Genomic DNA, 27,535 nt, shown 5'->3' on the forward strand with positions numbered 1-27,535 from the left:
AATCATGACAAAAAGCCCTTTATGGGTTTGTAGAAAAAGCTGATGAATGTCATTTTACCATTTATACAAAGTCTTGAATGGAATTAGGACTTAGGACGTGCATGCCCTGAGCACATGCTTAACAATTTCACAGTCATAGTAACCTCTGACAACATAAGTTACACTTGTTTCTTGCAAGGGACCAAGCTGGAGGACGGTTCTGTCTACGCTTGGCATAAAGGGGAGCTAAAAGTCACTTGAAATTAACTGTCCATGAATGTTACTTGTCAGCCTCGAGGCAGAAAAAATTTGAAAATATATTTCAGAACCAATACAAAGTGCCTGATTACTATTTGAATCTATGCTTTGAGCATTGTTAATCACTTTGGAAATAGCAAAAACCCCCAAGTTTGTTTTGCTGACTTCACATCTGAGGCTGTTCATGTTTCGGCCAAGTTAACTCAAATGTGCCGTAAATGCTAAAACAGTTGAAGGCATTTTTTCGCCTGTGTTGGCTGCCAGGCCCTGAGACTGATGTTGATGTCTTGTATCTTGGGATTTGTTCATATATTGTCCACACTGATGATTTCTTCTATTCGCACCAACACACTCTCGATCATGTCAAAGGTGTGCAGGGCTGAATGTAGAGCCTGAAAGATAACAGTAAAATTCAGAAAATCACAGGACTCTTTAGTGCAGTACAGACAAAAATCACCATCAAGATAGACATTTTGGAATTAAAAAAAAAAAAAAAACAACTTTCGCTGGCATAAAATACCTAAAGTAAATTATGTGGAAAAAGTCCTTCACCTGTATCTGTGACTCTGATGTCATGTTTGGCAGCTTGTCGTCAGCGACAGACACAGACAGCACCGAGTCCTCTGTGGAAAAAGACCCACACAAACTGTCTGGTCACTTGTGAGTTGTAGGCAGGGTTGATGAGTACCAGGATACCATATTTAAAATACAAAATATGAGTAAACTGTTACAGTTTAGGAAACTGCTCCCTCCTGGGGAATATGAAATCTAAATGATATAAGGACACAGTGGTTTGTGGCATATTCTTTGATGTAAAGAAAGGCTTTGATCTCCATAAAAAAGCCCTCAGTGTTCAACTTGCTAACGCTTAGTTGAGTGGAAAAATGCAGAAAATTTTTCATGATAGTCTTTCCTTTTCTGTGATGGATGGTGCTAAATAGTGGGGTGGGGGGGGGGGGGGGGGGGGGGGGGGGGGGGGACATGAATCTCTGCAGCTACACAACTGTCCAGTCTGACCTTTGACCTTGCTCTTCTTGTTCTCCATGGTGTTCTTGAGCTCCATCTCATAGTGAGCTCTGGACATGTTCACCCCGACACGCAGGGGCTTCAGGAACTTATCCTCTATCTTGTACAGCTCTGTCCAGATCCCGGTCTGGAAGATCAGGAGAACGGCACAAAGACGAGATGAATGTGAGGTTACACGTTTTCTACCACATTGTATTTATCTTGGATAGATGAGCCTTGTACTGATATACTGTAGAAATGTGAAAGCTGTGGGTTGATATTTATGTATCTTGCTGATGTTCCTCAGAGAATTTGTGGTGATCATGGGCCTCATTCATAGAAGATTAACATTCATACCTACCCCATAACTGACTGACACCAGGAGTATATTTACATACAATTCGATGCTTTATTCTGGTAGATATTGACTTAGAGATCAAAATGAGCTTTGTGTATTTTCCCTGACCTGCTATAACCCCAAACTGGACCAATTTACTCCATTAAAAAAAAAAAAAAAACATCAATGTGAAGAAGTGAAGAAACATTAAGAGCTTACAACCAAACGTCTCTTGTCTTTTATGAGGGTTAGGGTTAGGGGCTGTTGTTTTGTTTTCCAAACACTGTGGCCCTGTAAAGGCCTTTGAGACTGTCAACAGTGACTAAAGGCTATAAATGAATCTGAACTTGAACTGATCGATGACAGAAAAATCAATCATTCAGTCAGTCTGTCACTCATTGTGTGGTCCTTTCAGGTAGAAGGTGGCACGGTGATCAAAGAGACTGTCCTTCAAGCAGAGGCCTGTCAAGCCTCAACAATTTTGAAATACGATTTGGCCAAAGTCAAAGACAGATCAGAACTCCTCCTGTGAGACTTTTGATCCTTCCCTCGCCACATGAGGCAGCAGGTTTTCTGTACCTGGTTCTCTGTCACTTTGTCTCTGATGACCAGGTAGCGCAGGAGGTTCAGCGACTCCATGACTCTGGAAAATAGTCACACAGCAGTTCGACTAAAATCCTTTCTGTTTTGATTGACCTCTTTACACCTGTCATACGACTTCAAAGTCCAGCCACTACTGGATGAATCTTTCTAACCAAACATGGCAGATATTAGTAGTCTAACAGTTCATTCACCGCACCGATGTGTTTGTTGTAAATTTGCATGATTCAACTGCATCAATCTGCTAAAAGAAGAAAAGAGAAACTGCTCTAACTTCAGCCTAAGTCAATATAAAATACTTTGAATTCATTCTTAAAAAGACCTAACTCTGTGACAATACCACGGAATACTAAGAAAAGCACCTTTATTTTTTTGTTGACCACATTTTATGTTTGGAAATCATCAGGCTTTTCCACATTCAAGAAGAAAAATAATAATCTTACATTACTGCAATATAATCTTTAAGCTAAAAGTATTGAATCAAATCATTGACTCTAATCCTGTTTTACAAACTTAAATTATTCCAAAAAAAGAAAAATCATTCTGAAGACGAATCATCAGCTAGTGATTCTTGACTATAAATGAATCTTTGTTAAGCCCAAGATTCACATCCCTAATGTATATGTATATATGTATTATATATATTTATTTAAGCGGTTATGCTCTCATTTTTTGTCATTGGGAACTTGCCACAATGTGGAGGGGGAAAAGTCTGTGTTTCCATTTTAGTTACAGTACCTGAAAATTACACATGGTCAGCATTCCTCACTGAAACAGGCTAACAAAGATGATGTTCCCCATAATGTGGCAAGAGCCTGAGGAGACAGTGTGCCTAACAGGCTGAAATCCAGCATCTATTTAAGGGGGAAAAAAGGCGATGATGATATGTGTGCTGACCTGTCCAGATACTGCAGGAGGTCGGTCTCGGGGCCGTCTGGCAGAACGAGAACCTGTCGCAGCAGAGGGAGCAAGTGAACCCCCTCGAACCACGGGTTACCGTGACCTGGCTGAGGAGAGAGAGAGAGAATCAGAAACAGACTTATATTTTTTTTCCCCCTGTGTAAGATTTTAAAATCCACCCCCAATTGTGCACAAACACCATCTTTGTGTTCAAACTTCTGCACGACAGCTAAACACAGCCATTGTGGACAAAAAAAAAACATGTCATCCATCTCACCTTCAGGGAGAAGTCGATCTGATTCTTGATGTTTTTGATGATGTAACCCTCAACTCCTGAGTGATTACTGATCTTCAGCATAGACCTGAAACAAGACATCCCATGAGGATCTTAGCATGAGCAGCTGCATAAAGAGAGAGATCTCCAGTGACTTTCAGGGAGGGAAGGTGGGACTTACTGTAAAAAATTGTACTTGGCCTCTGTGTCAAACTTATCAATGCTGAGCTGTAACACTTTGAGACCTTTAGTTCTCTGTTGAGAAAAAGAAAAAAAAAGCTTGTCAATTTACAACTTAAGCCCCCTTGCACTCAAAAATGTGTTTTTCTTATGTTTGTATCCCCTAAAATGTCTGACCTTGACTATACTGACTTGTATCTGTGCAAAGTTTGTCACTAGAGCAGTGTTTTCACACTCCTCTACTGAAGGAGGAGGTGGCCCCGACACTCAAAATGCCTGCTTCACATGAACAATCGTCTAACTAGGAGATGAGCTGAAAAAATAATTTTTAAGATGGATAGATTATCAAAAACGATACAAGTTAGGAGCCAGGGTGTGAGCAGGAAGACAGGTGGGCACATATTTAATGAGTCCAAGCTGTAGAGTTATGTCTAAGCCATTTTAAGGCATGAAAGGGTGTTTTTTCACTGAAATTTTTCTTCTAAATATATAAAATTGATGAACAGAGGTTATTTTAGGGGTTTAATGAATGGCTGGACAGGGACTTTAATTTTTCATCCAGAGAGAATAATAAATGCATATAAATACGATCCAAAGATAGAAGAAATGCAGTCTGTGAAGTCCATTATAGCTGACTTCATCATATGCAATGTAAACAACACCAACAACAAATCCAAAACCTCAAAATACAGCTGGTACTAGATATTATTTACTAACACGGAGATATAAATTCTTACCAAATGCTGCACTGGACACAAAGTCATGACCTTCACCAAGTTCTGAAAATGATAAAATCAGTAACAGTAAAAACAGGATGATATTATACACAGCATCGCACTACAAGATTCACAAATGTAATTCTAAGTATGATGATAAAAACACACTGATCAGTATTAAATGATCAAAAGCAGAGTAATAAAGCAGATTTTTATGGTGGCCTGAGCAGATGTTTGTGGTTACCCGGGGAACACTGATGAAGGTTTTGATCTCCAGCAGGCTCACATGGAGGCTGCCGTCCTCCAGCCTCACCAGGCTCTTCTCGTACAGCTCCTGGTGGAGAGGAGACACGCGGTCAGCATGCTGCACGCTTTACCTCCCTGACACAGTTTGAAAACTACAACACTTATCTCAAGAATACTTCAACCACAACAACCTTGTGTGTGATTTTCTGCTCCAGTTTCACTTACCAGTCCTTTCTGGATCCTTGACTCCTCAGTTCTACAGTGAAAATGTAAAAAATAAGGTTATAACGTTACACAAAACAAATAATCCATTTACACTAAACACATCAATCACTCAAGATGCATCTAATGTTCTGACACACAAATCTAAAGCCTGTTCATCAGAGGGCAAATATCTTATAGACCCAGTCCTGTATTTATTCACAATTACATAACTGTAAATCCTTCAATCAAAAGGAAATGATAAAGACTTTGAGCAGCGTTTCCCTCCACGTCAAACAAAAAATGATTTAAAAAAAAAAAAAAACTGGCAAAATAAAAGTAGGTAAAAAGGTGTTATTTATTTATTTATTTTGATCAATATCCATGTACTTTTCAAAATTATACAACAGATTTCAGAGGCCAAAGCCAGGGTCGTGAAACTCATGATGTATGGATGATCATGTTAACTTTAGATTTCCAGTTACATGGATACTCAAAAACTAAATTTGAGTGATAAATAACCCAACCCTGTGTTTTGATGACTGAGGCGTTACGGCTAGCATTTCTCTCTGATTCCAAATGAGCTGTAAAGATGCTTTTGTGAAATCAACCCAAGATTAGATGGTATAAAGGAATATAGTGCCGTGCAGTCACCTGGACAAGAGCTGGTTGATGTGCTCCATATTAGACCGTAGAGTAAACACAGGACTGAAAGAACACAGAGACACAGTCATGACAATTTATTAAAATGCTTCTAAATTCAAAATACTACGTTGGAAACTGTTTGAAAAGTGTGAATCATTGAAAAGAAAAGCAAAAAGAACTGGAGTGTGGGCCTACAGAAACACCATTTCTATTTCACTATTTCCAAAGAACTGTTGTATGTGGATCCACCTGTGCTCTCACACACACCGACCTGTAAACAGCAGGGAAGGCGTCCACAGCCAGGTGATGGACAAACAGAAGGTGAGCCAGGCTGGATAAGGACTCTTTAGGATATCGCACCTCCTCTTCCAGAAAGCCTGGCACCTCTCTCCTCCTCAGCAGAGGGAGGAACACAAGGCTGGGCAGGGACTCCCCGATAGCACTGAGACTGCTCTGTACAACACACACACACACACACACACACACACACACACACACACACACACACACACAGAGTTCTAAGTACGGTGCAGCAAACGTGTAATCCACTTTTACCATCATGATTCAGGTGATTGTAACTGAGTAGCTTTTTCATGTACACACACTGTACGTTCTTGAACTTTTGAGTATCTGGAAATCAGTGTTAACTTTTTTAAAAAAATACATATGCATGTTTTTACTTGAGAGTTGTGCTACATTTTAAACCCTGTCCAGGACAACAGAGTGGAAATTTTGCAGGCTCTCCATAAGCAATGTATCAGGAGCGTAAATTGGTCAAGTGAAGTGAAGAAAAGGGAAGAGCAAACCAATTAAAGAATATAAACCTTCCCTTTGAACCGCATGGACAATTTTACATCTGACAATGTTATCTAATAAAGAAGTATTTTACTAACTTCTGAATTATTCTGAACTAGTCTGAATACACATTTGTGAGGAGCTGCTTACCCATACTTTAATATTTCAGCCAAGTAAAAGGACTTATACTTGAGTAGGATATTATGGTAATATTTTCTGATGGTTGACAGCAGCCGCTGATTTTATATTGTTTGAGGAAGTGGCAGTAAAAAACAACGAGGCAGCACTAAAATATTAAGTGGTAGGAATATTAAGTGGTAGTTAAACAGACTGTGTGCTCATAACTGTTGCAACATAGGGAGAGAGTCGTCAAAATTAATACTTTCATACACATTATGTTGGCCCACTGCAACATTTACACAACCCCTCTGAGTGTGTTATGGTTAAATTAATTAATTTCATTATTCAACCTGTTGTATAATGACCAATAAACTTCCTTGTATCCTTGTAAATACATCTCTCAGCATTCAATATTTTTTCAGTTCTAATATGTATGTGAATGTCTTACCAAAATCTCTGTTGCAAAGTCCCTGAGGGGAGACACCGGCAGCGTGTCAGGATCCTTCAGGTGCACCTCCAGGAGGGGCTGGCAAAGAGTCTTCATACAGCTGCAGGACACACAGACAGAGGGACACAGACAGACAACCTTGAGGAGCAGCCATTAGTGCTACACCTGCAGAACAAGTCAACCATCATACATGAGTGTGACGTTTTAGTAGCGGCAGAGGTTTGGTTACTGTTTCATCCCCACACCTGGGACAGGTACAATGCTTCGTGCACTGTGAGTGATCAGCCTGCGCAACAAACACAGACTCACAAAACTACAAAACTGACAGCAACACGGTTGTTTTTTGAGGCGATCATATTACTGTTATTTCAGTGAATCGCATTAGGTATTGCTGCTCAAAATACAGTCAATGGAGATTTTCTTTGTAAACAGACCATATTTTTTGGAGAGAGACAGGATGACGTATGACAGAATATGGGATGGACCCACAATGCTGCAAACACTTGGCAGGTGAGGAGCTCTACAAAAGGCTCGGTACCAGCTTACTTTCTCACAAGACTCAGGACAATGGAAATGCAAGACAACACGCCGACAGACATTTTCTGATCAAGTCTGAATTGTGGGACATTGCGGATCCTCCAACTTACAACTTCAGAAGCTCTGTCCTCAGCTCATCCTCCTTATCCGACAACACCCTGTCCCGTTCGTCCAGGGTCTCGTCTGCGCCCTTGTCCGGGCCCTCGCTCAGGCTCTTGCTGTGCAGGACGTTGTACCTGGCCTCCTGGACGAAGGGCCGGATGAAGGCCATCAGGTGGGTGCAGCAGCGACACAGGGAGAAGACGTCGTCCTCCTCCTGCTCCTTGGTGTGAGGGACGGGCAGCTTGGCCACCTGCTCCAGCAGAGTGGACAGAACCATACCCAAAGATGAGGGCTTCCGGCGGCCCAGACGCAGCAACACTGGGAGGAGAGGAGGCGAGGAAACGGAAGAGATGAGGATTGAACAGAGAGGAGACAGAGAGGGAGGTGAGCAGAGGAAAAGGATCAGGGCGAACAGACAGGATGGTGCACAACAAGGGGAGGAAAAGAGGGCGAGAGAACAGATGGATCGATATTTAATAAAGCAATGAAAACACTAAGGGGATCCATTTGATATAGGGCTGCACAATTAATCAAAATCGAATCAAAATTGCAATATGGATAAGTGAAATATCCAAATTGCGGTCACTGCAGTTTTTTGATGCAGGTTAATTGTGACAGTATACCTACAAATCATATTATCCAGATGTAAAATAACATGTTATTTTACAGAAAAAAATCATATCATCCTCATTTTGACCCGTTTTTTAAAATCAAAATCATGATGCAAAAATGATCACTCCCACTAAAATCGCAAATATTATTACAATATCTGTCAAAATAGTTGCAATATGATTTTTTTCTTAGCATATCATGCTGCCTTAATTTGATATTAGGTGACTGCATGAGAAGTCGGCCCGGTTTGTATGAGTTACCGTTAACAGATTATTGAAAACTGGAGAGCACAGTGCTTCAGTCCAGTAACTGTGGGTAAGACAGATGTTATGCAGGACTTTCTGCCTAATTTTGTAGTTTGCCAAGGTTTCTCATCTTCATCTGTCACCAACAACTGCCTTTTATAGGACACTGCAGTGCTGAAACAAATAGTCGATTAGTCTGTTTGCTATAAAATTGATAAAATATAATTGTGAGTTTAAGTCCTTTAGCATTTGGGGATTACGGCTTCACCAGTCCTATTTGATAGCTTTTCTTTGTTTCTTAGTATGATAAAATGAAGACATCTGAAATCTTATAGACATCTGATAGAGGAAATGATGAACTGATTAACTGAAAAAATTATCAATGGTTTCATAGATGTTTTTTTTTTTATTATTCTGTACATGTGTATATGTATATGTATTTACCTTTCTGAAGGGGGTTAAGCAGAAGGAGGAGGGTCTCTGCCCGGACATCAGGCTGGGCTTCCTCCACCTGCTCCAACAAGCCAACCAGCAGCTCTTTGGGACTGCACACCTGGCCAATCAGAGCTCACCGTTAAAAACATAATCCCACCCTGATGCTTTCAAAAAAATAAAAAATAAAAATAAAAAAATACAACACCTACACATCGCTTTCTGTCTCTGTCTACCTTCAGATTAATGTAGCATACAATTCAATGAGAATAACTGTAGAGCAGATGAGCAGACCTCGAGGAGGTGACTGAAAATGGCCAAGCAGTGAGGAAGACTCCTGTCGTCCTTCCTCAGCAGGACCTGGACCAGCGGAGGCAGCAGGTTCCAGCCCATACATCTCACTATGTCCTGAAGAAAGAGGGACACAGGAGTGTGTATCACGCATCACAATAAACTTAAAAACAGTGACTTCATCCCCGCCCGTGCCTCTGCCCCTCTTATTCACTCACATATTTGTCCCACAGACAAGTGCACACAAACACGCTTGTCTTTACCTTATTTTTCTCATCCACGACAATACTGAGGACCTGCGTGCTGTCTCCCTCCTCGATGCAGGCCCGTCCTGCAATTGTGAAGACGTCGTAATCCTCAGTGGTGTAGCTGTCATCATGAATGGCTTGCTGTGTGAGAGACAGAGGAGGAGGAAACATGGGATGAGAGAGATTGATAATATTTTGGATCTAGCAATTAAACCAAAATATTTAGTCATTGAGTATTTTCTCTATGAAATGAAGGAGGGGCATGGATGGATGGATGGATGGATGGATGGATGGATAGATGGATGGGTTAGTGAGTGTTGCTGAGCCAAACACAGGTCTAGTTTAAGTCTGAGGGACAGTCTGGACTTACACATTTCTGCACCACATCACTGAACTGCTCCAGTGCCATTCCTGCTTTCCAGCTGTACTCCTCGGTTGGGGTTTGCCTTTACACAGCAATCCTAGGGGAAAAATATAAGAAACTTCAAGCCAATAGCCTATAATGGACAATGTAACAATTAAACTGCTTACATCCAAAAGGCTTGTGTTACTCAGGCATACATGAGTGCTATCTGACTGATGTGTCCCACAGCTAGCTGGCCGTGACTTTTCATATAACAGGATTTTATATAAATATGAAAGAAACTGGGTTGTGTATTTAACAAGCAGGTTTAGCCTGAGAGGCAGTGGGCAGTCTCCTGTGGGCAATGACGGCTAGCTACACACCAATGTCTTTCTGCGTTAGCTTAGCAGTTAGCATCCAAATCAAACGCGTTTTCTGAATTCCTGTTGAAACACAATTTACTGAACATAAATGGACATAACATCACTGGTCAGCCTGATAGTAGTGTTGTAACTTACATCGCTTAGAAACAGCCTTGTGAGGGATGCGAGGAAGTCTTGCGGCTGATTTGTCCGTTGTGCTTGCCGTAGAGTCAAATGCGTCACCGGTCAGAGGTGAAACTCCGCCAAACAGAAACATGGAGAGGGAGCAGATGAGAAGGAGCGCCCGGTCCTCCAAACCCTCCAAAAAAGGTTGGTTTCAGTGAAAAACTAACCCGCATACGAAGAGTTTTGGTTTCGGAAACATGTTGACCCCCTAATAATTTGTAGAAATGAGTTGAAGCTGGTTTTGTGAACAGCTAATGTCGTTTTTTGGCTCTGTTTTTAAGTTGTACAGTTTCATTTTGACTTGTTGTCCACTTTAAGGATAATAAACAACGTTTCGTAGCATAACAGCGCCTTTTGTTTTATTTCGGAAACATTTCCCACCACTGTCTACCTCTAGCTGTCTGTTTTGTGCTGTTTGTTTTGGCAGGAGGCAAAAATGTGAAGGCACGGAGCGCTGAAGAGGAAGCAAGAAGGTGAGTGAGTGAGTGAGTGAGTGGCTTTCACCCATTCATGCAAATAAACAATAATTGAATTGAACTGAGTCTGTACTGGACGCCACGTTTAACAAGGAGGGTGGTTGTTTTAATACTAAATCTGCTCAGTTTTCCTTAAGCTCTAGAGTTAATTTACAATGGTTTGTTTGAGGAAAAAGGCCCTGTCACCTGTCTAATGCCGGTGCTGTGTGTTGTCCCAGGAGGGAGGCTGTGAAGGAGGCCCTGAGGGAGAAGCTGGAGCTGGAGAGGAGAGCTCGGCAGGTGGTGGAGCGCCTCCTGGACGACAGCATCACCGAGGACTTCCTGGTCGACTGTGTATGTACAGGCACACATTTCAGATTGGCTCTGTGAGGGCGATTAGGACAGTGGTGTGGTGGAGATTACACTCTCCTTCCTGGTAATTTACAGTACAAACACCTGAAATAAGTAAGAGATTATACCGTCTTCCTCCTCAGCGATCTACCCACTTACTCAGTGGTTTACTGAGCTCATCAACTCAGTAAGCTCAAGCTTTGAACGTGAAATTGTGGACCAGGACTAAGTGAGCCATCTGCTCAGTTAGTAAAAGATTCAAAATCACTTATAACACTGCACTACAGTCATAACATTCATTAAAAAACCACAGAGGATGAAAACGCAAAGCCTGACGGTTTATTTTGATCATGGTCCTCTCCCACATAAGACAACGTAAGATAAAAACAAAACAACAACAACAACAACAAGGCAAACGAGGACAACACAATCAACATGTAACAAGCAGGCAGCGGGGTAGCCATGTTAACTTGCTCATGTTTCTTTGTTCATAAAAGGAAACTGAACATGCCACGTGGTATTTTGTAACCATTTCTTTAAGGCCGCGTGTACGATTATATTCAGGCGTCCATGCATCAACATGACCCAGGCAGCTTAAAGGGGCTCTCGCCTGTTTACTGCAGTTGGATGTTGTGTGTTTTTTAATGTTGTCATCTCAAGTCACAAGCTGCGCCCAAAAGCACACTAACACTAACACTACACAGTCATTAGTGTGATAGAAATGCAACACATTGTGTCATTTTTACTGGACGGGAATGATGCAACACGTCAGCTGATTTTGCTGTCATAGGACTTACATCTGGGCATCCTCTGTTCTCTTGCAGCTTTGAATTTCAAAAAACATCTAGTGCACAAATACCAAAAAAATGTGTCTCAACTCATATTTCAGTTTATTTTTGGTCTTTATGAACTTCTCACTTACTGTTGCCCCTTGAGTAGCTCCTCCCTTTCCACAACACACTGCATTGTGAGCTGTAACTGCACACTGAAAATACTGAACTAATTGAGTATTCATGCTGATATTCTTGAGTATACTGCATTTTCAGACGCAGTACATACTCAACACCTGGTTAGAATGAGTGTGGTGTTGTTTCATTATAGTGGATCCAGTGAGCTGCCCACTGATGCAGTGATAACACAATAGATTTGAGAATTACATGGAAATTTATGAGTTGGCAATCCTTTTGATGAGTGGTTTTTACTCTTGAAGGATTTTTTTTTTTTTGGCTGTCAGTGTGACATGTCATTGCTGTGTTGTTCAAGTTGTTTCCGCTCTCCTCTTTTCACAGGCGAGGTTCATCACTTGTGCCAATTACAAAGATGCTGTAGAGGAGAGATCCATAATTAAACTGTGTGGCTATCCTATTTGTTCGAATAAACTGAGCAAGGTGAGAAACCTTTTTTTTTTATATAACCCTTTTGTAAAGGATAGATCTGAGCATGTCTCTTGTTCTTGTTCTGCTTTAAATCTGTTTTACTGTAATTCGGTTCTGCTGTTCATTTTGTAGATCCCAACTCAACAGTACAAGATTTCTACCAAAACCAACCGGGTGTACGACATCACTGAGCGCAAGGTGAGTGCAGTGTGTGTGGTGCAGGGCTGTAATATACTGGATTAACTCATTCATTTTTAGTAGGTGGAAGAAACGTTTCATTTGCCCTCTCCTGTGTTCAGTGTTTTTGCAGTAACTTCTGCTACAAAGCCTCCAAAGAGTTTGAGCTGCAAATATCGAAGACCCCCCTCTGGCTCCGGCAGCATGAGAGGTATGTGATCTGCTCACTGTCATGTTGGAGCAGCAGGAAGAGGAGATGTGGCATTGAATCCACTGGTTAGATAAAAGCAGACTTTTCAGGAACAAAATAAAGTCCCATCCACTCTCTAAGGACTATGTGTTTGCTGTTTTTTTTTTTCTCACTGACAGCCCTCCAGAAATTACTCTGATGACAAAAGGAGACCGGTATGCACCACTTTCACACTTTTGTAGTTTATCATTCAAATTGATTGCATAAAATATCGACATATCTGATGTCTAATGCTCAGCTGATCCAAATAACAAATGATCCAATGTCTTTCTACATTTAGATGTTTGCAGTATTAAGTGTAATTTAGAAGGAATACAAAAATGAAAAAGGTAATTAATTTACCCATGTGTGTCTGTGTTCAGCGGCAGCTCTGGTGAGGAGGTGAGACTAGCTGAGAGGAGAATCTGCGAGGATGACATCGACAACCCTGTGCCCGACAACCCCGAGGGCTCCAAAAGCCTGAAGCAACATTCCTCCTCAGGCGGCCTCAGCCACAGTGACAGCAGTGACGGCGAGCAGGAGCAGGACTTTGTCTCCAGCATGGTCTCCCATCGACAGGGACGCAGCGTACACTGGGGCGACCTGCCCAAACGATCCGATGAGGGAGACCAAAGAGAGGGAGGAAAGATGGAGGGAGAGACAGATAAAGAGGGGATCCTGCATCAGCAAAGTGAGAATGTGGACCAGGACCGGCAGCTGAGAGTGGAGAATAGACACGATTCATTAGGATATAAAACGCAACTTGATGCTGGAAAGCAACTTCACACAGTAAGCACAGGCCAACCTGGTGAGCAGCAGACGCCCTTGGAGGTTAAAAACATCCTTGTGGAAGAAACTACTGCTAAACTGAATTCATGCACCATAACTGAGCCTGTCACCCACACCACTCTCCAACCTACTGACCCAACTCGGACACAGGACACCAGTCCAGTCGTCTCTCCTCCATTTACAGACACAAACTCAACAGAAAGCAAAGCTCAGTTACATGTGACCACCACCAGTCAGGACAGCCAGCCAGACATTAGCATCACCCAGGTGGGAATGAGCAAGAGAGGAGCAGCAGGGCTACGGGACCTCCTCAAGCAGCACACAACAGGAACCAAACCCGATGACATCCGGCAGAATCTTCTAGAGGGCCTGAGAAGAACCTTGAAAGAGTGGAGGACAGAGGAGACACTCAAGTTCCTGTACGGCACTGATTTTTCCTCCCTCATTCCCCCCACTGATGGAACAGAAGAAAAAGAGGAAGAGGAGGAGCTGGATGAAGACGACCTGGAGGAGGTGGTGGAGGTGGAAGAGGGCGGGACTGCGGCCAGGCTTCCCCAGGAGCAGAATAGGCCGACGGCTGCAGCTCCAGACTACAAGACGCTGCAGAAGGAGACGCAGGAGCAGGAGCTTAGGATCAGAGAGTTTTACAAAGGGACCTGGATCGTGCCTGAGGAGGCCAACCAGCAAACTAAAGACTCCGAGGTGAGAGAGAGAAGATGGGAGCGGAAAAAAAAAAGGGAGGAGCGAGGGGAATGAAGAGGGGAAATTTTTTTTTTTTTTTTAGCACAGGCTTGTTGTAAGTGTCTGTGGCCACCTGGGGGCACTAGATTTAAGAACATGCATAGACAAATTTGGTTGGCAGAAAGTGGATTTATCTGAAGACATTTACACACACACACACACACACACACACACTCATACTTCGTATGTGTTTCTCCTACTAGGTGTCAGCCCAGGATCAAGGTGGGAAGGACCCAGTTCTGCCACTGATTGACTCTCAAGCCCAGCACGTCATCCAGAAACGCATCACTGTGGACAAACTCAACAGCTGGTGTGTGTGTGTGTGTGTGTGTGTGTGTGTGTTTGCCTATGTGTGCACATGTGTCTTTTTTGCATGTGTGTCAGAGAGCAGTTGAGACACTTTCTGCAAAGCACCACAGTAGCATGAATGCATGCAGTACAGTATTGTTGTAACATTACTGGCCTTAGTAGGAATTAATGCAAAATTAGTAAAAGCTGAGAAAAAGGGAGAAAAGTCATTGCACACAGCTTCTACTGCTCCCAGTTTTATTTATTTATTTATTTTAAGATTCAATATGGCTGTCGAAACGTAACCTTTTCCACCAAAAACATTTTTGGGAGCAATAAAAGATTGTGGGGATTTCTCTCCTTTTGACTCAAGTTTGAATCGACCCAGTGTGGCCTGTCAGTGTCAGCGCCATGTTCCATCTGCTCATGGAGGAATACAGGATTTTGGCAAATTATGGCTAGGTAGAGGAAATGATGCAGAGAAAAAAAAACAAAAACAAATTCACACGTTGAGTTTTTTGCTTGTCCCCCTTCGTCCCTCATGTGCCGCGTCTCTGTGGTTTCCAGTCTCCGAAACATCGTGGGCCCACTGCAGCTTACAATGAGTGATATCTCCACTGACCTCAACAGCCTGGTCAGGACGTTCAGGTCAGTACACACACACACACACACACACACACACACACACACACACATATACACCTCCACAGGTCTGCCAAGGTATGGACACACACAGGAATTTACTTTGTTCCTTTGATTTGATTTAATAGCAGAACTTTATAACTGTCCACTTCTAGTAGTAGGTGTTGTAGATGTTGTGCCTCGTAAAATGACAGCAATAAAAAAAAAATCTTAAAACTTATACCCAAATTGAACATACTTCCTGCCATAGCGATACTGTGGGCTCTGATTGGCTGGTGAGGCTGCGGTCTGCCCGGCTATTAAATCACCGTGGCAATGATTTAATAGCAGTAGCAGCAGCGGAGTTAACACCTCCAGAGTTTTACTTCCAGGAATTCTCTTGTCGCCGTGGAGAGGCCCTGCTCACACGGCCCCCGAGGTTTAAACCAAAGAATATTCACAGCGCTGTCAGAGAAACATACATCACCTCACTATTGGGGTTTGTGTTTGTGATGGCCGACGTGGCCTTTTGCACTTTGTGTTATAGTTTATTTTCCTAGCTAGCAGATTGCCACATCAGGTGGTTCTGCATTATAGATGAGAACCTGGCATGTGTGTGTGTGTAGAAACAGAAATAAGCACATATTGAGCTGACGATGATGAATATTGTCCATGGCTTGTGCATGATTCATTAATTAAAGTGTATATTTACTCTTGGGGGCACAGCAAAGTTTGGTGCTTGACCCATAGTTTAATAACCACGCTTTTACGACATGAATCCTGTGTGTTTTGGCTGGCTGTTGGTTATATCTCACTCTCTGCTTGTCTGTCTGTTTTTTTTTTGTTTTTTTTTTACTGCAGGTTCACCAACACAAACATCATCCACAAAACTCCAGAGTGGACTCTCATAGCCGTGGTCCTCCTTCATCTGTAAGTTTCTAGTGCACATCTGTGTGTACGTGCGTGCATGTGGTATCCGAGTGTTATGGGAACGTGACAGCTGGACAGCCTGCGCTTTAGCAGGGGAGCAAGAGAGAGGGAGAGGAAATCAAGGAACATTGTTTTCCTAAAGATACACCCTCTCAGCAAACTCAAAACCACAGTTGCTCTCTGCCACTGAATGTGTGTGCATGTGTGTGGGAGAGATTTATGGGCGCATGAATAAGATGTGTGTATTTTGTATCATCTGGCGCTACAATGTGAAAGTGAAGGGTAAACCTTCAGGGTTAGTGTTTTAGATAAACTAAACCCATCTAAATACACACAAATTAAACGTTTATCACCATCCGATATGAGACAAGGTACAAAATAATGACAGCACGCATCAGGGAACAAAAACACACATTAAATTGTCAGTATAAGACATAATTGTTGCACTAAATCAGGTTAACAAAATACACAAATCAAAGCAACAACACGGCTGCACACATTTGTCTCTTTCAACCATCCAGGTTCTCATTCCAGGAAGGAAACAACTTACTTATCCTTAAGGGTGATTTTTGTTTCAGCTTCAGCTTCATTGATGAAATACTGACAGTTTCCTGTTTTGAATTCAGGCTCATATATCAAGTTTCTTGTCACACTCTCAACTGCTGCGTGGGTGCTGTGAAATGCAGTCCACGCTCACATTTATTGTACATGGTGCATTTTGACATGAGGCCATGTGGTGTGGCATTGTTTAGCCTGTGCCGTGTGTGTGTGTGTGTGTGTGTGTGTGTGTGTGTGTGTGTGTGTGTGAGATAGATTATGGGGCTGGTAATTCACGGACAGTTCCGTGTTGCTCCTCTCTTGAGTACACACGGACGCCTCATTGCCTTATCTCCACCTGATTGCCGTTCTGTAGATCCGTGATGCAGCGTGGAAGACACTGTACACTTTCAAATGAAACACACGTAATGTGCACACACAAACGCTTGAGCTGCACACATACATGCAAAAGAGACAGTTTAAATTGCCCTGGGAAACGTTTCACCTGACTGAAGCCTGTAGGCCCACCGAGAGGGGTCAAACTACAACTTTGATTTATGAGTCTGAACAGCCCCAGGTGCTTATGAATCAACATTATACTTACACAGTGTGCCCTCTTGAACTACTCTAAAGAGTCAACACTGCGTTGTATTATAAGGCTTGAGTTAGGACACATAAAAGTCTCAATTTTAAACCAAAAGGGAAACCTGCCGCTGCTGCTACTTCACTATCGCAGCGGTTATCAAAAGCTGTATCAGGTCCCAAAGATGAGATACTGCAAGTTTACCTCGGGACACATTAGCAGCTAAAGCTCATGACTATATCGTGTTTTCAATTTAAATTGCTGAAAAATAAAGTAGGATGTCTGAAAGACTTGAGGTTAAATGTACTACAAATTTGCCTAATTACCCGCAAAAATGCTCACCAAACTTTGGGGAATAAGAAAACTATTGCAATGTTTTTAAGACAACTATTTTAGCATCATTGGGAGACAATGAAACAACTCAGGGAACACAAAATTACTTCTGTCATCATGGATTAGAGCCTTAGCCTAATGCCCGGAAAGTAATGCAAAATAACGCGGTGAGTATCCAGAGATAAAATACTGACAGCCACTGCTCTTAAGATGTGATTTTATTTTACTTTGATTGATGAGCCACTCGATAAGTTTTGTCCTGCTCATTTCATGTTTAAAAGTTACACACAGTTACATTGCAGGCGATATGGTGGTGGATCACTGATGGACATTTTGACAGCGAGCCTTTATTTCACCCAGCTTTGATAATCAAGCCCCTCTGGCAACACTCATTCGGCTTTTCTCTTGTCACATGTTCCACTGGTACTCTATGATTTCTTTAGTTCCCCTTTTAACTCCTGTACTCCATCCATCCTTCCATCCCTCCATCATGAATAATTTGGTGCGCTGTCTTATCTATCTGCTGCCTGGCAGCTGTGGAGCTAGTCTGGCCTCTTTTGTTCAGGCCAGCTGAATAATGGATGCACCCCCTGCAACACTAGACCCTGGGGTGAACCGGAGATTAGCCAACAGTGTGCCTACACACAGGTAGATGGGACAGGGAGACGGGAAGGGGGACAGGGGAATGGACAAAGGCAGGGATGGGAGCTGGAGAGGTGGCTGGAGAGCAGCTAGAAGGTTGCAAAGGGTGTACACATCTAGAAATTAACACTTAACTAAAAGTAGACTATGTACAGCCAGAAATGAAAACAGCTATACATATACACAGCTAGAAATATATATATAACTTGAGGTATACACATAGAAGTATACACACAGTGAAATAATTACAGCTACAAACAAGCACATAACTAGAGGTGTACACACAGCTAGAAATGAATACAAGTGTAGAGGCATACACAGCTTGGAAAACACAGATGAAGGTATACACACATTTTGTGGGTGTAAACGCACCCTTCAACACCTGTGTCTCTAGTCAGGGACAATGAGTATTTGTTACTTTTCAAAACAAGGTTTGTTAATACCTTAATGTGTCATTATTAGCGTATGTCAATGAAATATCATATTGAAAACATTGCATTGAAAAGTAAGACAAATGTGGTTTTCATTAGCCAGACACACACGCTGTATGTCTGAGAGGTGTAAATATACCCAGGGGTAGGGGTCTACACAGCCAGGTGTAAACATGAAAATATATTCACAGCTCGTTGTCCAAACAAGTATACACAAAACTAGATGTATACACACTGGCATACAATATATGTGTGGCTACTGGTAAACACACAGCTGGAGGAAATTTTTTTGCAGTTGTTTGAAGGTGTAAGTTTACAAGATTGTTGGAGCTGCTTATTTGGTGAGCATCTTATTCAGTCTGGACAGAAACTGAAAAAAATGTGCTTTCATCAAATACATGCTTCCTGATCTCGGACTGCCCTGATTCCACGTTTCAGCAGAATTTTAGACGCTACCTCGTGTTTTTATCCAGAGCAACAGAGTTAGCAGACACATCAGCAGCATAACGTGGTGTGTGTTTGTGTGTGGTGATGATTTTTGTGTGTTTGTGTTTCAGGTTGGCAGAGGTATTGCCGGTGGTCCGGGAGGCCCTGGAGAGCCCGGTGTCAGTCGAGTATCTCAACACCCTGATGAAGGAGCTCAGTTTACAGCAGGACGATCTACTGAGCTTAGTCCAGCTGCTCAAAACCCCAGCCCTCTAACACACACACACACACACACACACACACACACACACAAACTGTGACGCAGACACTTATGGGTGGACCTATGGATAAACACTCAGGATGTTTGTCAGAATACAAATAAATACAAATGAACTCTGGGATTTATGCTTTTATTCTGTGTATTTTACAAGTGGAAAGTGTGTGTGTGTGTGTGTGTGTGTGTGTGTGTGTGTGTGTGTGTGTGTGTTGCACACATCAATTCAGATTTTTTTTTTCTTTTTAAATCACATCTCTGATTGTTTCTGCCTGTGTGTGATTTATTATTATTCTCTTCCTGGACGAGGTGCCTCTGAAATGATTCACTTGAAGAGTTTTTACCAAATGTGACACTTCGCGGCGGTGTGATCTCTGTACATCATTACACAGTGAAAAGACATGTACACAGTCTGCGGACAGGAAGGTCTAAATCAGATCCTTGAAGTTTCAGAGCGCTGGATGTTTAACTTCTGTGCAGCCAAATAAATCACACCCAGGTTTTCCCACTCTGGATAAAAAAAAAAAAAAAACGCCGTGCGGAGCAAATGATCACTGCAGTATTTTACTGTAAGCTGAGCTGCTGGAGTAATAAAAGTGACGCTATTTCTCCAGACTTCCTTCACATGGGAGTTTATGGCACCATAATCTCACTTGTTATAGGGGTATGTTAACAGTGCGTGTGTGTGAAAATATTTGGTTTTGACCAGGTGGCTCGCGCTGAAGGACGTTTTTTTTATTTAATCAGAGAGATAACTTTGAATCGGGTTTTATTTTGGCCTGTCAAGAAGATTGTGGGCGAGATTGATGGTCAGGTTTTACACAGCGCACAGCGAGTTTGTGCACTGAGGTGATTTTATGAAATACGGGCAGGAAACGATTAAAGACAAAGACAACATATAGCCTGTTTTAACGTGTTATTGTAAAAAATGAAACATTAATATTTAGGAAATCCTTGTTCAAAATGTATCAAATACCTTTTGTAGTTTAATGCAAATGCTGAAATATTTAATCGGGCTTTTAATCCATATTTGATGGGAAACTGAGCCCTGCAAATGTGTAAAGATACAAACATTACAAATTAACGAACTCAAAATACATAGGCTCTCTAACAAAGTGAAGAATATTTAATCAGACCGTTTGATGGCAGCCATTTGCTTTGTGATGTAAGGAGGAAGATTTTATTCTAAGAAATTATGCAAGTTAAATTGGATTCTTAAATATAGGCTACACATAAAAGTAGGCAAATGCTTTCCTATTTTGAAATGCCACCATAGGCCTACTCTGGTGAAGAAGTGATTATGAGCTACTTCATATGAATAAGAATATAAAATCACATTCAATAAATAAACGTTTATTTTCTAAAATCAACCAATAGTTTAAGGTAAAGAATAGATTATATACCACAGTATTAAAATGCAATGCCACAAACAATAAAATATGATTCTATATAGTTAAGTTTCATCAAAGGTGCATATTTTTGCATTTTAAAACGCGGTCGTCCAGTCTCCTCATTTCAGTCCATGCTGCGTCTCCTTGTGTCTCCTCAGGTCCACCTTTCTCTGGAAGCCTTTTCCGCAGAGGTCGCAGCCGAAGGGTTTGAAGCCCGTGTGTTTTCTGCTGTGTGTGATGAGGTTGGAGCTCTGGCTGAAGGCCTTTCCACAGACCTGGCACTTATGCGGCTTCTCACCTGCAGCAGCGATTAAATCAGGCCGTTAAAAAACTGACAGCTCAGCGGAGACGCGCCCACTAGGCTTTTACGCGCGTTACGCACGGCGGTGCGTCATTTGTTCACTAATGCGTTTCATAGTTTATTCTGGAACCTTTTCGTAAAGCTCTCACCTGTGTGGATGAAAGTGTGCTTTTTCATGTCTGACTTCTGGTGGAATCTCTTCCCGCAGTACTGACACGGGTAGGGCCGCGTGTCCGAGTGGATGAGCAGGTGCGTGGACAGCGTGGACGAGCGCTTGAAGCTCTTGCCGCATATTTTACAGTTGAAGCTCCTCTCCTGTGGGTTATACAGGTAAACTGAGTGTGAAGGCCTCAAAATAAATTGTACATGTAATCAGTTATGAACAGTACCAGGAGCCGCCAATATGCAAAAGTATGAACACCACGAATTTCCCCCCAGATTAGTGCTTTTTTTCTATTTTTATTAATCACATAAGGGGAGCAATGTTCCCTCTAAACTGTGTGACTGCAAGGTAGGCTTTTGCAGGTGTAACAATTAGCCATACCACACAGTGACACAACAATAATATATTGCTATTAATTGCACCACATGCAAACATATTTAGATAATATAAAATTAACTTTTTGTGGCAAATCGTTTTTATCTATGCAGTGGTAAGTTGTCAAATGTTATGTTGTTGTGAACTGAGGCCTGTGTGGGTGGATCCAGAGGCCTGCGGTGGGCCTGAACACTGTAAGTTACCTGGGAGTGAACTGCTCTGTGCTGCTCCAGGCTCACTGCGTGCCCGAAGGTTTTGCCGCAGATCCCGCATTCAAAGGGCCGCGTCCCGCTGTGAGACCGGCGCACGTGAACCTCCAGTCCGTGCGGTGTGGAGAACACCTTTGGCAAAATAAACGCATGACATTTAATGTCGATATGAAATCATATGGTAACCGTGTAATAAATTACACAGGCGTATTCTGCAAAAAATAAATTGATAAATAAGAGCAAAATTGCACCCTGCAACAGCTTATAGCGTTGTATGATAAACAACAATACCATAAAACAGTATGTCGTCATTACAAACTCTGATTGCCATAGACACACTCTAACGAAGTCCCTATAAAAACACCTCGGGATATGAGCATGAGGAGAAAATAAATATACCACCACAAAAATATTCGCTTTACTCCGTGATACTGAAAAAAGTGGCCTACCTTGCGGCATTTGATACACTTGTAGGAGCCATTTGCCTCGCTGTTGGAGCAGATGACTTCATTCTCGGTCTTGACTTGAGAGCCGTGGGGCTTCTGCTTCAGCTCCAGATACAACTCCTCTCCATCCCGCATCCTGTAGATTTGGTGGGGCGTGTGGGAATAATCCTGGTAGCATCCAGCGGCGGCGCCCCGCTGTGCGTAAAGGGGCTCGGTGCCGCCGTCGTCTGCCCCGTAGATGCTGATGGGTGAGTCGGGCTCCCTGGGGCCCGGGAAGTGATGATAAGGCCCCTGAACCAGGTGCCTGAGCTCAGAGTTTGAATATGAGGCCCAGGCGTAAGGAAATAGCGGGATGTTGAAGTGGTGGCCGTCCTCTGCGGCAGGAGTGGAGCATTTCTCTGAATCTGAAAATGAATTTGGACTTTGTGTGAGTGTAGCTGATCAAGACTTTAAAAAAATGAAGGGCTCGAAAGTTGAGGGACAGTAAAAGAGGAAATGGCCGTAGGGCGCGCACATCAAATGCATTTTTTTTTTTTAAAGTTACGTCAGATCACTTTAATCTGACATAGAGTCCCTTCATAATTTCCACCAAAACTTAAAATGCCGCTTATATTGACTATATGTGTGAGTGTAAGGGGGGCAATTACCGGGCATTGTTTTTTTAATGTGATAAATTATTAACAGGCTACCAAACAGTCCTGCAAAATCTCACAGCTGAGTGGAATCACTGACCCTGAATCGTTTATATTGCTTCCAAATACAGTTCTGGGGAAAAAAATACTAATACTGATACTAATACGAACAACAACAATAACAATAATATTGAAATGAATGAAATAAGAGACTGAAATGGCTGTCAGACCTGGTGAGGAGGAGGGAGACGGCGGACGCCAGAAGTCGTAGTCAGACCGGTCACACACGCTGCCTCCGCAGCTCAGCGGGGAGCTGGAGGACAGGGAGCCCGGGGACAGCAGCCGGGACTCCGGGGACAGTCTGTCAGGATTGGTGCTCACATCCTCCTGCGACATCAAGTTGCAGCCAGAGTCCACCTGAGCTTTGGTCTCTGGTGAAACAGGAGGACAGTGAGAGAAACTGACCGTGCAACTGGTGGTTGTAGCCTTTGAGAATCAAATCTTTTTTATTGTTATTATTATTTAAACCGATTTTTTTTAACAGTAGGCTATTTTGGCTCGTTATAGGCTCATTTTGATATGATTTGATATGTTTTTCCATCGCAGTTACGCACAAGTTCCCCTACCTGCGCACGCATGGGCCAAAACAGTATCCAGTCTGATGTAGTCATCGTCCAGGTATCGTGGCTGGTGGTAGCTGTGGGCCCTTTTACTCTTCACCAGAAAAGACCTCGGCATGGTTCTAGTCTCGCCCAGTCACCTTGATGTCCCGGGACAGCGGCCGTTTGGGGCTGAAATCCTCCACTCCACTCCACGCTGCTCTGACTTTATCTCTGGACAGATTTGAACACCATTGGTTGACAGGCGATCCGGCGTTGGGATTTTTGGCAGGCTATTACGCATGCGCAGAGAGACCGTATCGTTTACCAGGTGTTGCTGGGCAGGTGGCCAAAGACAAGACCACCCGTCCCCGAAGGGTCGCCGGCGCTGATATGGAATTGGAAAGAAGAACATATTGCATTTCCCTTTGCATCTTTGCATTTGCCGCTGTGTGTGATGTAAGCTAGATCACCTATAAGAAGAAGTCTATATTTATAATCAGAGATGGCCTATTTTTAAAGGAGAGTTTACACACCTTTTTAGGATGATATGAATCTATATGACCTACATTCATAGTATACATTACAGTAAGCTGTGTCAAACCTATGTGAAGTATGCCGATAGGATATTTTAAGGGGAAATATTAAATTGCTGTTTTTCTGAAAATCTTATTTAGGCTGTTGGGGCTTGTTTGCCAAATGGATTCCACTGCCTGCAAATCTTGGTTTACTTTTCTTTTAAGTTACAATTATACGGCTGACTATAATATCCCAGATTGAATTCATGCGCTGGCCGTCTCATAGGTTGAGATTTTTTAAATATTCAGCCGAGAACTAATTTAGAGGAAAAGAAACGGGTGATGGTTTCTTATCAAGCCATGATCCCGGTACCGGCCTGCGGCGGAACCGTTTGAATGACACAAACAATGACATTAAAAAAAAAAAAAAAAAAAAAAAAAAAAAAAAAAAAAAAAAGTCTGTTTATGACTTTACAGAGGCAAGGCAAAAGGCTGTCTTAGATAATGACCTGTTTGTTTGGCTGGTGTAAAGTGATCCTGTTAATGAGACGCGCACAGCCGCTCCGCACAACAGCCTGCTGATGGGGACCCGAGGTATCCATTACAGTTACACTGCCTCAGCTTACCCAATAACTTAAGCCTTATTGTTTACATCATTAAAGCACACTGCCCAATTAGGCTGTCTCCTAAAAGAATTCTCCATAATAACTCTAATAATAAGCCGATTTTCGAAGCACGATAAGAAATATCACAGCAAAAGCCCCTGTATGTGAGAACAGGAATATCAAAAGGCATAAAATTGGATTTAAAAGTTATATAGCCGGGATTATGTCGCTTGAAGTTGCAGGACTATTACAGTGATTACTTTAGTTAGGTATTTCAAAATCGACCGCTGAAAGGCAGTTCTTCATTTTTCTCCTTTAAAAAAAAAAATCAGACGGCTTCAAATGAAAATCATTGCGAAGATTTGGGGTCGTGTTCAAGGTTGGGTGCAAGCAAAGCGGTATCGATTTGCGTCCGATGTGGGAACAGAGGTTGTTTGATGCAGCTGCAGCAGGTAGCCAGCCCTGCAAGCGGAGATTAGAGCCGAGGCAAAGCTGAAACACATGGTGCATACTCACAGCATACAGCAGTGCAGCAGGGAGCCCGGCTCTCAGCAGAGACAGCAGCCTGGCCTGACCTGATCACTGTCTCCAGTCTACATGTGAGGTGCTGTGGCCATGCATGCTGCATATCACAGGTGGGACTCTCTCTCTCTCTCTCTCTCTCTCTCTCTCTCTCTCTCTCTCTCTCTCTCTCTCTCTCTCTCTCTCTCTCTCTCTCTTCTTGTCATCTAGTGACTGTGATCACCACCTTGCTTCTCAAAAACTGCGTCTAGATTTTCTTCTTAGTCAGTCCACGTCAGCAAAACAAACACACAGATTCATGTTTTTATGTAGGCATCTGCTGCTGCCATCATGTCTGGACTCCTGTGGGAAAGAATTAGTCAAAGAAGTTAACTTTCAAAGATCATCTTGTGAGACTAGCTTGGAAACAGATAAAAAAAAAAAAGTATGATGTTGACTTTCCCATCAGCTTATGCATCAAATGAGATCATCTCCAAAATAATCATTGTCAGTGGACTCATCGAAAACCCATGCTGTCCGTGTTGTGAGGTCACATTTGAGTTATTTCCTCCAGTCCAGACCAAAAACTCTGATAAAGAGATTACACTTTCCACACAGGCGTTTCTCTGGTTTTACCAGAATTCACTGGTGCATGACAAACTTCAAAATGACAGTGCTGGCTTGAGTGAGACATATTTATTTTGATGGTGACCATAGAAAGAAATCAGAGTCGAAAGAGAAACCAAGGCAAGAAAGAGAGGGAAAACAGGTAGTATTCACTGAAGTGGAGACAGAGCTGCTCCGTCACAATAAGGGTAAGACAAGCCATCTTAATAAATCAATTGAATTGTACATAACACAACTTGAATTTCAGACTCAAAACTACTGTTCAATTCCAACTGCTGCAATTCAGCTGATTATTACAACAAGCAGTATTCTTTTTGCCCTTTGTTTTGGCAACGTAAGAGAGACACACACGTTTTCTGAACTGAAAACTGACACGGGGGATATGAGAAGACACTGAAGGACAGAGTGACTGTAACTACGTACAAAACCCAGAGTCACAACAGGAAACCAACCACAGAGTTGAGAAGATGCTATCAGTGCTGCCACATCTCCTCTTGTCTCCCCCTCCCTCCTCATCACCACCACAACCACGACACACACACGCACACACACACACACACACATACACACACAAATACACACAGAGGCCTTGATTCTCACTCTTCAGCCGTATAGCAAGTATGTGATTGAAATAGAAGCCCAGTCGCAGTGATCACACTGTGAGGTTTCTCTTATTTTGTTCTTTCCCATGCAGTCTTGTGAAATGTGCAGATCACGGTTATAGAAATAAATAAAGACCTTTGTCGCTGGGCCAGGAGGCTATTTTCTGAATTTCAACCCCCGAGCCCTTGAACCTTCAGGAGGGGAGAGCAAGAAAGTGCACGAAACCTCACAGGTTTAAATATACCTGAGGCTGAAGCTTTGATACCACATGCATGTGAATCTTCAACACCAGAGGAGCAGCTTGCAAGTCTGAGCTCGGCTGCATTCTGTCTAGTTTTTGATTTTTCTCACCATTATAAAGCTTATGTCAGAGAAACAAGGCAGCTATTTAAAAAAAACGGAAAAAGTTAAAGTTAAATGCAGGGCTGATGTTTTTATAGAGTGACAAATATAAAATAAAATTAGATGCATGCAAATGTGTAAAACCTAGAAATTTTAAGTTTATATTTAAAAGCAGTCAGAGTTTTGGTTTTGTTAAAGTCTTCAGGAACACAGCCACTGAAAATGAAACCAAAGCAGCCACTGATTAAAATGCAAATCTCAATTAGTTCTGTGAAATGTCCCTTAGTTGCCCTCTCTGAAACTGTTTTGAATTTCATGCAGTTGTCAGTATTTGTCACTGATGTAGAATAAAACCCCATGATGGAGGTAAAACAAAAGGCAGGCAGTGACACATGGCTGTAAAAAAAAAAAAAAAAAAGGCATTGTGTTTATTTCTGTTTTACTTTCTTAAGAAGGTGTTGCAGTCACGTAAAGCTGGTCCTACTCACTCTGCCCAGTGCTATAAATTTACAATAAAGATTTATTGCGGGTAAACTGACTTTTCCCCTCCACTGTGTGTCCCTGTTGAATCCAGTCTGTCAGTCTGCAGCGTTACCTCTGCCTCTCCACATTGTTGTGACATCTCGGCAGAAACCACATCATGCTATCTCAAGCCCTCACAGGTTCCTTTGGCACCAAAACCATAACCACAATGTCACCGCCTCCCCCCTCTCTCCCAGACTCTCTCAATGCCTGACTGCCTGTCTTTCCAACTACATGCAATCTGATTTTAGTCCCCCAACCCCCCCCCCCGGCTCCAACCACAGCCCCTCTCCTCAGCGACCGGCCGAATCTGACCGGGCTCTCGGCTGGCCCAACTGCAGCCGTCAGATAGGGATTGAGAGTGAAGACAATTAATGATTTACTGGACACAGTTAACCACAAGACAGTTGTTCTTTTCACACAGGAGGTCCATAGCAGCTTGTTTTTCTCACTTGC

General features: G+C 42.5%; 3 protein-coding genes across 4 annotated transcripts; 1 reads left to right on the forward strand and 2 right to left on the reverse strand.

Moving 5' to 3' along the window:
- On the reverse strand, window positions 1-10,145 carry glmna (glomulin, FKBP associated protein a). The gene is made up of 19 exons (XM_030074702.1): window positions 10,033-10,145; window positions 9,542-9,632; window positions 9,187-9,312; window positions 8,927-9,040; window positions 8,645-8,753; window positions 7,352-7,661; window positions 6,705-6,804; window positions 5,613-5,794; window positions 5,351-5,404; window positions 4,721-4,751; window positions 4,494-4,583; window positions 4,271-4,312; window positions 3,535-3,608; window positions 3,357-3,441; window positions 3,077-3,186; window positions 2,159-2,222; window positions 1,255-1,390; window positions 790-860; window positions 1-629 (listed from the first exon to the last, which is right to left on the reverse strand). The coding sequence occupies exons 2-19, from the start codon at window positions 9,578-9,580 to the stop codon at window positions 543-545; spliced, it is 1,824 nt and encodes a 607-aa protein (XP_029930562.1). The 5' UTR covers window positions 9,581-9,632; window positions 10,033-10,145; the 3' UTR covers window positions 1-542.
- rpap2 (RNA polymerase II associated protein 2) lies at window positions 10,094-26,202 on the forward strand. Of its 2 annotated transcripts, XM_030074701.1 has the most exons (13): window positions 10,094-10,206; window positions 10,490-10,535; window positions 10,757-10,871; window positions 12,158-12,256; window positions 12,377-12,442; window positions 12,544-12,632; window positions 12,791-12,826; window positions 13,034-14,141; window positions 14,384-14,490; window positions 15,036-15,116; window positions 15,951-16,019; window positions 19,103-19,283; window positions 26,156-26,202. In XM_030074701.1, exons 1-12 carry the CDS (start codon window positions 10,152-10,154, stop codon window positions 19,245-19,247), a joined length of 2,016 nt encoding a protein of 671 aa, XP_029930561.1. In that variant the 5' UTR covers window positions 10,094-10,151; the 3' UTR covers window positions 19,248-19,283; window positions 26,156-26,202. The 2 variants fall into 2 exon arrangements, with proteins under 2 accessions (XP_029930561.1, XP_029930560.1); XM_030074700.1 differs by lacking the exon at window positions 26,156-26,202 and having other exon boundaries at window positions 19,103-19,369.
- On the reverse strand, window positions 20,747-25,069 carry gfi1aa (growth factor independent 1A transcription repressor a). Its single transcript, XM_030074703.1, has 7 exons — window positions 25,001-25,069; window positions 23,389-23,595; window positions 22,993-23,193; window positions 22,134-22,534; window positions 21,679-21,816; window positions 21,087-21,252; window positions 20,747-20,934 (listed from the first exon to the last, which is right to left on the reverse strand). Exons 2-7 carry the CDS (start codon window positions 23,498-23,500, stop codon window positions 20,756-20,758), a joined length of 1,197 nt encoding a protein of 398 aa, XP_029930563.1. The 5' UTR covers window positions 23,501-23,595; window positions 25,001-25,069; the 3' UTR covers window positions 20,747-20,755.
- Window positions 26,203-27,535: the final 1,333 nt, after the last annotated feature.

Source organism: Myripristis murdjan, chromosome 17 (assembly GCF_902150065.1).
Source record: "Myripristis murdjan chromosome 17, fMyrMur1.1, whole genome shotgun sequence".
NCBI lineage: Eukaryota > Metazoa > Chordata > Actinopteri > Holocentriformes > Holocentridae > Myripristis > Myripristis murdjan.

Bases quoted from the DNA above. Each gene is read 5' to 3' on its own strand.
- glmna (XM_030074702.1), bottom strand. From the start codon at position 9,580: ATGGCACTGGAGCAGTTCAGTGATGTGGTGCAGAAATGT. The intron at 9,313-9,541 runs GTAAGTCCAGAC...TCTCTCACACAG, and splicing joins GTGATGTGGTGCAGAAATGT to CAAGCCATTCATGATGACAG. The intron at 861-1,254 runs GTCAGACTGGAC...CTTTTTCCACAG, and splicing joins CAAGAAGAGCAAGGTCAAAG to AGGACTCGGTGCTGTCTGTG.
- rpap2 (XM_030074701.1), top strand. From the start codon at position 10,152: ATGGAGAGGGAGCAGATGAGAAGGAGCGCCCGGTCCTCCAAACCCTCC. The intron at 12,257-12,376 runs GTGAGAAACCTT...TTCATTTTGTAG, and splicing joins GTTCGAATAAACTGAGCAAG to ATCCCAACTCAACAGTACAA. The intron at 12,827-13,033 runs GTATGCACCACT...GTCTGTGTTCAG, and splicing joins CTGATGACAAAAGGAGACCG to CGGCAGCTCTGGTGAGGAGG.
- gfi1aa (XM_030074703.1), bottom strand. From the start codon at position 23,500: ATGCCGAGGTCTTTTCTGGTGAAGAGTAAAAGGGCCCACAGCTACCAC. The intron at 23,194-23,388 runs GTAGGGGAACTT...CTGTTTCACCAG, and splicing joins TTTGGCCCATGCGTGCGCAG to AGACCAAAGCTCAGGTGGAC. The intron at 21,817-22,133 runs GTAGGCCACTTT...ATTTTGCCAAAG, and splicing joins AGTGTATCAAATGCCGCAAG to GTGTTCTCCACACCGCACGG.